General features: G+C 41.9%; 1 protein-coding gene and 1 pseudogene across 4 annotated transcripts in view; both read left to right on the forward strand.

Moving 5' to 3' along the window:
* Positions 1-1,097: 1,097 nt before the first annotated feature.
* Positions 1,098-12,067, forward strand: part of MED17 (mediator complex subunit 17) — a 30,108-nt gene continuing 19,138 nt past the window's right edge. The window contains exons 1-6 of one of the 4 annotated variants that reach the window (XM_064365420.1): positions 1,098-1,555; positions 4,261-4,427; positions 6,837-7,056; positions 10,475-10,611; positions 10,698-10,782; positions 11,658-11,810. In XM_064365420.1, coding sequence (XP_064221490.1) covers positions 1,306-1,555; positions 4,261-4,427; positions 6,837-7,056; positions 10,475-10,611; positions 10,698-10,782; positions 11,658-11,810 — 1,012 coding nt within the window. In that variant the 5' untranslated portion in view covers positions 1,098-1,305. The remainder of the gene's footprint in view (positions 1,556-4,260; positions 4,428-6,836; positions 7,057-10,474; positions 10,612-10,697; positions 10,783-11,657; positions 11,811-12,067) is intronic. The other 3 variants (XM_064365419.1, XM_064365418.1, XM_064365417.1) reach the window with 3 other exon arrangements.
* On the forward strand, positions 11,313-11,417 carry LOC135270377 (U4 spliceosomal RNA; annotated as a pseudogene).

Genomic DNA, 12,067 nt, shown 5'->3' on the forward strand with positions numbered 1-12,067 from the left:
AAAAAAAAACTTTTGTTTTGAGGCAAGGTCTCCCTCTATTGCCTACGCTGGAGTGCAGTGGTGAGGTCTCAGCTCACTGTAGCTTCCATCTCTTGGGTTCAAGCGATCCTCCCACCTCAGCCTCCCGAGTAGCTGGGACCACAGGCGCGCGCGACCAGAGGTGCGCGCCACCACGCCCGGCTGTTGTTTCAACTCTAAGGTGTAAGCCCCCAGATCTCAGTTCTCTCTGTAGGACTTTCATGCTAAGGTTCAAGGATCCATTAATTTCCTTTTCCTTGACTCCTCTCGCCTCTGCAATTTTATTTCCTCCTCCATTTTTTAATTATTTATTTATTTTTATTTTATTATTATTTTTAAAGATGGTGTTTCTCCGTGATGGCCAGGCTGCTCTTGAACTCCTGACCTCAGGTGATCCACCCACCTTGGCCTCCCAAAGTGCTAGGATTACAGGCGTGAGCCACTGCACCCGGCCTCTTCTTTTTTTTTTAAACGGAGTCTCGCTCTGTTGTCCATACTGGAGTGCAGTGGCACGAACTTGGCTCACTGCAACCTCCGCCCCTCGGGTTCAAGCGATCCTCCTGCCTCAGCCTCCCGAGTAGCAGGGACTACAGGCCCGTAGCACCACGCCCACCTAATTTTTGTATTTTTAATAGAGGCGGTGTTTCACAAGAGATCGCTTGACCTCGTGATCCGCCCTCTTGGGCCTCCCAAAGACAGGGTTAAAAAGGCAGGGAATAGGCCGGGCGCGGTGGCTCACGCCTGTAGTCCTAGCACTTTGGAAGGCCGAGATGGATGGATCATCTGAGGTCAGGAGTTCAAGACCAGCCTGGCCATAAGGGTGAAGCCCCATCTTTTTCTTTTTTTAATATTAAAAAAAGAAAGAAAGAAAGAAAAGAAAAGAAAGAAAGAAAAAAGGCAGGGAATAAACTCCCCCAACTCTCGGCTCGGGCACTGCTCCTTTACTCCTGCGGCGGGCCACGCCTCTTACAGGCCCGGAAGTTTACCCCTTCCTGCCGCGGGATTCGCCGGAAGCGCTCTCGGGAGACCAGGAGCTTCCGCGCGACCAGGAGCTTCCGCGCCTGCCTAGTTTTGCTACGTAAGACGCGGAGAAAGGAGCCCGCAGTGCGTTCTGGGAAAGTCGCTGGGCCGGCTCTTTGGTTTCCGGCCTGAGCGTTCGGTTTCCCGCGGGTCTTCTGTGTCACCGCGGCTCCGGGGTTCGGCTTCCCGGGTCTCCGCAGGGAGGCCTCTTCGTACCTCTTTTTGCCTCGCGCGGGGGTCCTCCCACCGCGGGCCGACGCCGCCAGCATGTCCGGGGTGCGCGCAGTGCGGATCAGCATCGAATCGGCCTGCGAGAAGCAGGTCCAGGAGGTGGGACTGGATGGCACCGAGACGTACCTGCAGCCGCTGTCCATGTCGCAGAACCTGGCGCGTCTGGCCCAGCGCATAGACTTCAGCCAGGGTTCGGGCTCCGAGGAGGAGGAGGCAGCGGGGGCCGAGGGCGACGCTCAGGACTGGGCGGGCGCCGGATCGAGCGCAGACCAGGACGACGAGGAAGGTAGGGCCTGCGTCTATTGCCCGAGTCCGCCGGGGTGGCGGCCCTTGGCCTGTCCCGCGAGGGGGAGACCTGCGAGTCTCCTTGAGTGGGAGCGTTTGAGACGCTGTCACACGGTGAAGTGTTTAAATGAATACTTCTCGGTAGAGCGCCTTTAATGTGGCACACTTAGTGGCCAAGAGCCCTAGATCGGGACTCTGCCCCTTGCCGGCTCTGTGACCTCGGGCGGGTTACTCTGCATCTTTGCGCGGCGTGGATGATGATAGTAGCACCTACCGAAAAGAGGTCTGTGTTGACGGGAATGTGTATCGAGGTCCCAGAGGTAGGCGGGGCCGGATCCCGTCGAGCCCAGTAGGCCGGGTTAAGCATTTGACTTGTGTTGGGACAACGGAAAGCTTTTGCAGGATAGGTAGAGACGTGATTTTGTTAAAGGTTACTGTAGATGCTTTGCGTTAAATGAATTATAGGGAAAGCAAGACTGGAAGAGAAGGAGGAGGCTGGTTAGGAGGGAAGTGAAGAAACGATGAGTGGGTTCTCATTGTCAAGGATTTTTGAAAAAAAAAAATCACAATTCTTAGTTTAGTTATGCAGCAGACCCGGTGTAAATGGGAATTTAGAGATGTTATCTCAGGCCAGTGGTGTTAGGATAATTAGCAGTCCATTTGCGAAAAAAGGTAAATACTGCTTTAGACCTCACACAAAAATTATTTCCACAATAATTTTTGAGGATTGAGGTGCCAAATGAAAGTAAAACAAAGTGTTAGAAGAAGTAATGTAAGAATAGTTGTGTTACTTTGGGACTAGGATAGATCTTAATTTAGGGAATAACAGGACAGGCACGGTGGCTCACGCCTGTAATCCCGACACTGGGAGACCGAGGTGGAAGCATCACTTGAGCCCAAGAGTTCAAGACCAGCCTGGGCAACGTAGGGAACTCCTGTCTCTACAAATTAAAAAAAATTAGCTGGGCGTGGTGGTGCACATCAGTGGTCCTAGCTACTAGGGAGGCTGAGGGAGGAGGATGGATTGAGCCAGTGAGATCGAGGCTCCAGTGAGCTACATGATTGTGCCACTGCACGCCAGCCTGGGTAACAGAACAAGAGCCTAACACACACACACCCCTGCCTTACAAAGGATAGATATATTAATTACATAAAAATTAAAAATAATGGGAAAAGATGCCATAAACAAAGTAAGAAGATAAATGACAGACTAGGAGAAGTTCTACACGTACAACACAAATTTAGTTGATATCCTCCATATTCCAAAAGTTTCTTCATACTGAAAAAAAAATGATGATAGGTTGGAAAACTAGGCCAAAGTTATAAACAGCTTATAGAGGAGAGACTTCAGATACCAAGAAACAAAATATAGACTCCATCTCATTAGTAGGGACTGGGAAATTAAGACATTATTAAGATACTCTTTTCGTGTACAAAATTGACAGAAATTGAAAAGATTATTCATATTCAGGGTTAGGAATGTGAACTGGTAGTGTTTTTGAAAGACAATTTGACAGTTTAGTATCTGCCACACTTTAATTTTAACTTTTTGTTTGTTTGTTTTTTGAGACGGAGTCTTGCTCTGTCGCCCAGGCTGGATCTCGGCTTCTGGATTCAAGAGATTCTTTCACCTCAGTTTCCCTAGTATCTGGGACTATAGGCGTGTACCACCATGACCAGCTAATTTTTGTATTTTTAGTAGAGATAGGGTTTCGCCACGTTGGCCAGGCTGGTCTTGAACACCTGATCTCAGGTGATCCACCCTGCACTGGACTCCCAAAGTGCTGAGATTATGGGTCTGAGCCACTGCGCTCGGCCGAAACTTTTAAATGTCTATTTCCTTTGATTCACTATTACCCCAGCAAAAAATTTAACCTGCAGAAAAAGGTGCACATAGATAGGGTATATGTTCAAGGTGTTTACCACTGCTAGCATTGTTAGAAGTAATCCATTAAATACAGACGGTTAAACGTATCGTATATCTATGTTCCAGAATATCGTACAGTATTAAAAGAATTAAGTAGATTTGTAAGTGCTAACGTGGAAGTGTCCTAGGACATGATAAGTGGGGGCGGGGGAAAAGCAAGTAATAGGAAATTGGAAATAGATGTTTGTAAGTGCATGGAAGATCCTTTGAAAGGGCACACTCCATCTCTTAATAGTGGTTACCTCTCAGGAGGGGAGAGAATAAGGGGTGGGGAATGAAGGAAAACTTTCACTTTTTACACTCTAATTCTTTATCATATGAACTCTTTATAGTGAATGTTCATGTATTTAATAACAATACTTTTTTTAAAATGGTTAAAAGGAAGATATGCTAATAGTGGCTGGCATTACAGGTCATTTTTGTTTTGTATTTTTCTGTATTTTGGAAATTGTGTACAATTGTAAATTCAATTTCTAAAAACTGTAAGAAGAAGATTATTAAAAAGGTTTACATAAATTTAAAAAGATATTTGAGTCTATAACCTTGTAATAATAAATTTAACCTGTGGAAATAGATACCATATTCTTTTTGTGATTGTAGGAATGCTAATATGAATGTTAACAGATTCAAGAAAGGGTGGATGGGATGGGATAAACAAGAGAACAATTTAAAATGAAATTCATTATTCCTCCATTTAGTACTTATTAAACTTAAGTGAGCTGTCTTCCATTCAGTGTAATGAATACTTCTGGTTTTTTTTTTTTTGTTTCTCTCTTTAGGATTGGTAAAATTTCAACCTTCCCTTTGGCCTTGGGACTCAGTGAGGAACAATTTGCGAAGTGCCCTGACAGAGATGTGTGTTCTCTATGATGTTCTCAGTATTGTTAGGGATAAAAAATTTATGACTCTTGATCCTGTCTCTCAGGATGCACTTCCTCCAAAACAGGTATTTGTGGACTTTAATTGAATAATAACATTTTACTTATTAAGTCCCAGGACTCTTTTTTGGCTTTGTGCCTATTGTTCTATTTTTCTTTCTCGCAAAATTAAGTCCAGATGAAGATTTAAAGACTAGCTGGTCTAAAACAAAGCCATACAACTGCATCTCCTTTATTTTTTTTATTATGTATCTTTGATCCTTGGAAGAGTTAAGTTTCATTAAAAATCTGATACTTTAAAGGTTGTCAAATCTTGGCTGGGTGTGGTGGCTCACCCCTGTAATCCTAGCACTCTGGGAGGCCAAGGCGGTCGGATCACGAGGTCAGGAGATCAAGACCAGCCTGGCCAACACAGTGAAACCCCGTCTCTACTAAAAGATACAAAAAAATTAGCTGGGCATGGTGGCATGTGCCTGTAGTCCCAGCTACACGGGAGGTTGAGGCAGGAGAATTGCTTGCACCTGGGAGGTGGAGGTTGCAGTGAGCCGAGAGTGCCCCATTGCTTTCCAGCTTGGGCAACAGAGTGAGACTTCATCTCACACACACAAAAAAAGTTACCAAATCTTAACAAATTCTTACAGCCCGGGTCCTTGGTCTGTGATATATTACACAAAAACGTGATGATATAATGGCTTGGGAATCAGATAGACCTGGATTCAAATCCTGCTTCTGCCTTCATTAACTGTGTGACCTTAAATTTAGCAAGCAAGTTATTTTCTGTAAGTCCTTGTTTTTTCATCTAATCCTTCCTTCCTTTTTTTTAAGGTGATGGATTAGAAAAATTAGGCCAAATTATGGAGAATATTGAGAGCTGGGAAAAATTGCTGATATTTCATAAACAATATATTCAGTTTTTGAACATTTGAAGATGAAAGAGAAGCAGCAGAAAGATGAGTTGGTGAATAAAGAGTCTGAAAACGTTGAGGCTACTTGGGTCCTTAAGGAAAAAAAGTGTCAAGACCATGACCAAATTTGTCATGGAGAGGAAGTAATGACTGTTAGAATCCATTTGTAAATAAAATTAATTGAATAGAATTACATAGTAATAGTATCAGAATCTAGAAACATTGTGCTGGGGAACTGATAGAATTCCCTAAATATGCTTTCTTCATTTTACAGAGAGAAAATTAAGGCCTAAAGAGGTTTGTAATATGTTCAGATTGCTGTCAAGCCAGTAGTTAGAGCCAAGACCAGAACTCCAGCCCCTGACTTGTGGTCTCAGTGCCTTTTCTACTGTTCTGTGCTTTTCCCAGAAAGGAGTCTCTAGGAATTTCTTAAGATCTCCAGGAACTCTTTGATTTATGTTCCCTAATACAATCAAAAGATTATTTTGATGTGTTTATGAAGCTTTGTGATTTTTGACTCATACAGCCAGAAAACTTTCTTTTATTAAACTGGTTGGTAAAATACACAAATTATGGTGATGTGGGTATTTATGTATGCATATATGATACATAGATTTTTATTTCTGATCAGTTTTCTAAAAAATTAGGATTCAGTTAAGTACATTTAATATTAACAATGGCAGGGCGCGGTGGCTGACACCTGTAATTCCAACACTTTGGGGAGCTGAAGCAGGGGTCCAGGAGTTTGAGACTATCCTAGACAACATAACGAGACCCTGTCTCTACAAAAAAAAAAAAAAAAAAAGGCCAGGTTTGGTGGTGTGAATCTGGAGTCCCAGCTTCTCAGGAGGCTGAAGCCAGAGGATTGCTTGAGCCAGGAGGTCAAGGATACGGTGAGCCAAGATGGTTCTACTGCACTCTATCCTGGGTGACAGAACAAGATTCCATCTCAAAAGAAAAACAGTTAATGCTGGGTGATTTCATTCTTAATTCCAAAAGCACTTTAATAGCTATGGTAAGATAAAAAATATGGTAAGCTACAAAATAACAGGATAATTTTACACTTAGACTCATTGGAGTCATTCATTCATTAAGTGAAATTAAATCAATGTGCCAGACGTTCTTCTAGAGTTTGTAGATGTAGTGGTTTCTGCCATCATGCAGGTTACATTGAAGCAGAGATTATAGATGTTAATCAGAAGTATAATGAGTGCCAAAAAGGTGATTTATATATAAAACTGTACGCGTGTATGTACAGGATGGGGGTGGCAATATGTAAGGAGAGGAATGGCAGTACGTCAAGAGGGGACCTTAAACGGGCTGGACGGAGTCGATGCAGTGCTGAGTTCTGACTGAGGCCATTGTCGTGTTTGTGGTTTAACATAAGTTAAGCTTTGAGTGAGCTGAACAAAGAAATAGGTTAAGGTTATTATTTTATAAAAACCATCTTATGGGTGCTTTCCCCTCCTTTTTGCTTTTCTTTCACTTCTACCTTTTATTATTAATAAAATGTGTAATTTCAGAGTCATTTGAAAATCATGCAGAACTGCATGTTTGGATTGTTTTTGATAGAATCCTCAGACGTTGCAGTTGATGTCCAAAAAGAAGTCACTCGCTGGAGCAGCACAAATCTTACTGAAGGGAGCAGAAAGACTGACTAAATCGGTCACTGAAAACCAAGAAAACAAGCTACAAAGAGACTTCAATTCTGAGCTTTTGCGATTACGGCAGCACTGGAAACTTCGAAAAGTTGGAGATAAAATTCTTGGAGATCTGAGCTACAGAAGTGCAGGTATAAATAATTACTAGAAACTATGCTTTGTGACCAGGTGTGGTGGCTCATGCCTATAATCCCAGCACTTTGGGAGGCTGAGGCAGGTGGATCACTTGAGGCCAGGAGTTCAAAACGAGCCTGGGCAACATGGTGAAACCGCATCTCTACCAGAAATACAAAAAATTAGCCAGATGTGGTAATGTGCACCTGTAATCCCAACTACTTGGGAGGCTGAGGCACGATTGCTTGAACCCAGGAGGTGGAGGTTGCAGTAAGCCAAATTGCACCATTGCACTCCAGCCTGGGGGACAGAGCGAGCCTCCATCTCAAAAACAAACAAAAAACTATGCTTTCTCTGTAAGTATAATGTTAAACGTCCTTCTGTAATATGTTATTTCTCAGCTACATGTTAACGTTTCGAAATTTTCATTTTTGTTCATATAAGCCAAAACCATTTTTATCAGAGCCTTGTAATAAATAGCCTGGTTTCTGTTTCCAAACCTTTTAGATACCCTTAACAGAAAGTTCAAAGATGGAGTTTATGTGGTGGCACACCTTGAAGCATAATTCACTTTTTAGTTAGAAATGAGGCAGAACTGGACTCCTCAATCAAGGCCTTACCTGTAACCCTTAAAAACTGAACATGGCTATGCGCAGTGGCTCACACCTGTAATCCCAGCACTTTGGGAGGCTGAGGTGGGCAGATTGCTTGAACTCAGGAATTCGATACCAGCCTGGGCAACATGGCAAAACCCTGTCTCTACATAAAATACAAAAATTAGCTTGGCTTGGTGGTGCATGCCTGTTAGTACCAGCTACTCAGGAGGATTCCTTGAGTCCAGGAGGTCAAGGCTGCCGTTAGCCGAGATTGCACCATTGCACGCCAGCCTGGGCAATAGAGCCAGACCTTGTCTCCAAAAAAAAAAAAGAAAAACCTGGACATGATGCAGGTGTTCTGAGAATTTAAAAACACACACACATACACACCCCCAACACACACACACACCCCCAACACACACACACCCACACACACACACACACTCCTACCCACCCCAAAGAACAGACAAAAAGCCTGGACATGAAAGGAGGACACACACACACACACACACACACACACACACACACACACCCAAAAAAACCCGGACATGATGCAAGTGTTATTCTGAGAATTTAAAAACACACACACACACATACACACCCCCAACACACACACACACCCAACACACACACCCCCACACACACACTCCTACCCACCCCAAAGAACAGACAAAAAACCTGGACATGAAAGGAGGACACACACACACACACACACACACACACATACACACACACACCCCCAAAAAAACCCGGACATGATGCAAGTGTTATTCTGAGAATTTAAAAACACACACACACATACACACCCCCAACACACACACACACCCAACACACATACACACACACACACACACACACACTCCTAACCACCCCAAAGAACAGACAAAAAGCCTGGACATGAAAGGAGGAAAGAAACTTTTTATTCTTACTCTTTCTTTTGCCATTAATCTGCTAAGCTGTTTTTATGTCCTGAGTGAAGAGAAAGAGTGGCAAAAAGGTTTGCTTTCCTTTTTCCCACTAAACTAGGGCTGCAACACTAACTTAGGGAATGCAACTTTTGGAGGCGTACCAAGGTTTGATGCTGTTGACTTCACATTTTTTGGTATAAAGTCTTAGTTGTAGGTTTTGAAGGTAATAATGGCAGTGTTTTATAAGCTGCTGAGGCAGAGGGGCTGGCTATATGGAAAAACTTGTAAAGTTCATAGCTCAATGGGGTAAAGGCTGTGAATATTAGGGGTGGAGGCAAAGAGTCTTGGTTTTGATAGTTGAGATAATGGTACAGTAATATTTGAAAGATTCATTTGCCAGAGTAAGCTATCATTATCCTAAGATTTTAAAAGGGTAAGTTAAGGTGGTTAAGTCAAACACTAGAGGACCAACATGCTTCAGCATTAATATTAATTGGAATATTTTGATCCCTGAAGGTTACATCTCATTATAAATATGAATTAAAACTGATAAGACCATTTAAATATTTTAATAGGTAGTCTGTAGAAGCAGCACTTTCTGGTTTTGGATATTTTCTTTTCCACAAATAATTTGTGTACAGGAACTTTACCTAATTCTTTATTTGGGGTAGTCACTCATGATTATGAAAGTATTTGATCACATTGTTTTTAATTGCATGCAGATCTTTAGCATCTTCCCTTGTCATAAAACCAGTTACATTTATTTATTTATTTATTTATTTATTTATTTATTTATTTATTTTTGAGACGGGGTTTCACCATATTGGTCAGGCTAGTCTTGAGCTCCTGACCTCGTTATCCACCCGCCTCAGCCTCCCTAAGTGCTGGGATTACAGGCGTGAGCCACTGCGCCCGGCCCAAAACCAATTACACTTAACCACCTATTCCTTACATAATTCAGTGGCCCAGAACAACTTACCCAAACTTCTGAACTACACAAAAAGACATCACATAAAATCTCAGAACTGGGCTGTGCAGCTCATGCCTGTAATCTCAGCACTTTCGGAGGCCAAGGTGGGAGAATTGCTTGAGCCCAGGAGTTCAAGATAAGACTGGACAACATAGACCCTATTTAAAAAATAAAACATTAAAAATTAGCTGGGTGTGATGGCATGTACCTGCAGTCCTAGTTACCTGGGAGGCTGAAGTGGGAGGATTGCTAAATCCTAGGAGTTTGAGGCTGTAGTGAGCTGTGATTGTACCACCATACTCCAGCCTGGGAGACAGATGGAGACCGTCTCCAAAAAGATAATAAAAAATTAAATAAAACATCTAGGAACTGGTTGAAAAAAGGATATTATATGCACTATCTTCTCTCTTTCTGTTGTTGAATGCAGAGTGCTTACTTGAAAACTTAGTAGAGAGGCTAAGCTCCAGAAGTGTTTCATCCCCAATGTTTCAGTCTGAGGAATTGTTTTCTAGGAGTACACTCATTTTTATCAATACTCCATTGTAATAAAACAATTTGGATTTTCTGTGGAATTTCTTTTTTTTCCTTTTTTTTTTTTTTTAAAGACAAGGTTTCACCATGTTGGTCAGGCTGGTCTTGAACTCCTGACCTCAAGTGATCCGCCTGCCTTGGCCTCCACAGTGCTTGGATTACAGGCGTAAGCCACCACGCCCGGCCCGAATTTTTATTATAAAGATGTCATTAGATTAAGAAGCTATTTTTTTTTTAAGGTAAATAACTTCCCCTCCCCCATTTTCTTTCTTTCATTTCCTCACCACTCCTCACCCTTTCCCCCAAATGTTTTTTAGTGGGAACTTACTTTATGATTCAGTGATGTGGATGTGAATTATTATATATTTAATAATGTGTATCAGAATAATACGTTGTTTTTTTTATTTTCCTATTTTTAATGCCACATTAGGATCTCTCTTTCCTCATCATGGTACATTTGAAGTAATAAAGAATACGGATCTTGATCTGGATAAAAAGATACCTGAAGATTACTGTCCCCTTGATGTCCAAATTCCTAGTGATTTAGAGGGGTCTGCATATATCAAGGTATTTGTCAAAATATTTTTCATGTAATTTCTTATGAATAGCCCTGAAGCTAATTTTAACTTTTTTTTGTTTTTGTTGTCATATAGGTTTCAATTCAAAAACAATCTCCAGATATAGGTGATCTTGGCACAGTTAACCTCTTCAAAAGACCTTTGCCCAAATCCAAACCAGGTGTGGTTATGTTCTGTTCTCTAATTTCTGGTCTTATTTGAGCTGGCATTTTAAAATAAACTGAAGATAAATATAGCTTAGGAATAATAGATATTTTGAACTAAGAACCATTTAAAATATAATTCTAAAATTTGTCAATAAACCATTAGTGAATAGCTATGCAACCTTTTTTTTTTTGAGAATGGAGTTTCGCTTTTGTTGCCCAGGCTGGAATACAGTGACTCGATCTCACCTCACTGCAACCTCCACCTCCCGGGTTCAAGCAATTCTTCTGCCTCAGCCTCTCAAGTGACTGGGGCTACAGGCATGCGCCACCACTCCCAGCTAATTTTGTATTTGTAGTAGAGACATGGTTTCTCCATGTTGGTCAGGCTGGTCTCAAACTCCCTTCCTCAGGTGATCTGCCAGCCTCGGCCTCCCAAAGTACTGGGATTATAGGCGTGAGCCACTGACACTGTTTTTTCAGACTGGACTGACTGACTGGTTTTCTCTGTTAAAGAAGTGAGGTGTTTATATTTTGGAAAGAATATAGCTTTACACAGTGGCAGTATCATAGCCATTGAGGTTTATCTGTGGCATGATTATTGCTAATTGATACTTCCCTCTTTAGGAATTGAAGCTTCCCTCTTTAGGAATGAAAGCTTGGGGGAATAAAAAACAAAAAAACTTTCCCAGTACCCTGCCGGGATGATTTGTAACACAGTTGGCATTGGCAGTAGAAAATTTCTATTCACAAAAAAAGTGAATAGAAAAAAAAGAATATACTGTAATATAGTATTTTTCTGAACATTTGTCATATGTACTCACATCGCCATTTAAGCTAATTAATGCATAATATTGTTAGATAATTGATACATGCATTTCTTGTCTCTCAGGTTCCCCACATTGGCAGACAAAATTAGAAGCAGCACAGAACGTTCTCTTGTGTAAAGAAATTTTTGCGCAGCTCTCTCGGGAAGCTGTTCAAATTAAATCACAGATCCCTCACATTGTGGTGAAAAACCAGATTATCTCTCAGCCTTTTCCAAGTAAGCGCAGCCCTATTTTGACTTTATGAACAGGACTTTGTGTTTTGAGGAATAGGACGGAGAAGAAGGTAGCTGTTAGGGTGTGTTGGGAGAATAATAAGAGCAAAGAAATAGTGTGTTATCCAGCGTGACAGCCAGTAAAGCCTGTAACACAAACTATACTGCGGATTCAGTTCTGTGTCCTAAATGGTGTGACCTTTGGATTTTTAAGCTACGTATCAAAAATTTGCACTTATGTAGTCATTATTATTGTCAAG

The sequence above is a fragment of the Aotus nancymaae genome, unplaced genomic scaffold, assembly GCF_030222135.1.
Source record: "Aotus nancymaae isolate 86718 unplaced genomic scaffold, 86718_ANA_hifiasm-v0.15.2.pri h1tg000059l, whole genome shotgun sequence".
Taxonomy (NCBI): Eukaryota; Metazoa; Chordata; class Mammalia; order Primates; family Aotidae; genus Aotus; species Aotus nancymaae.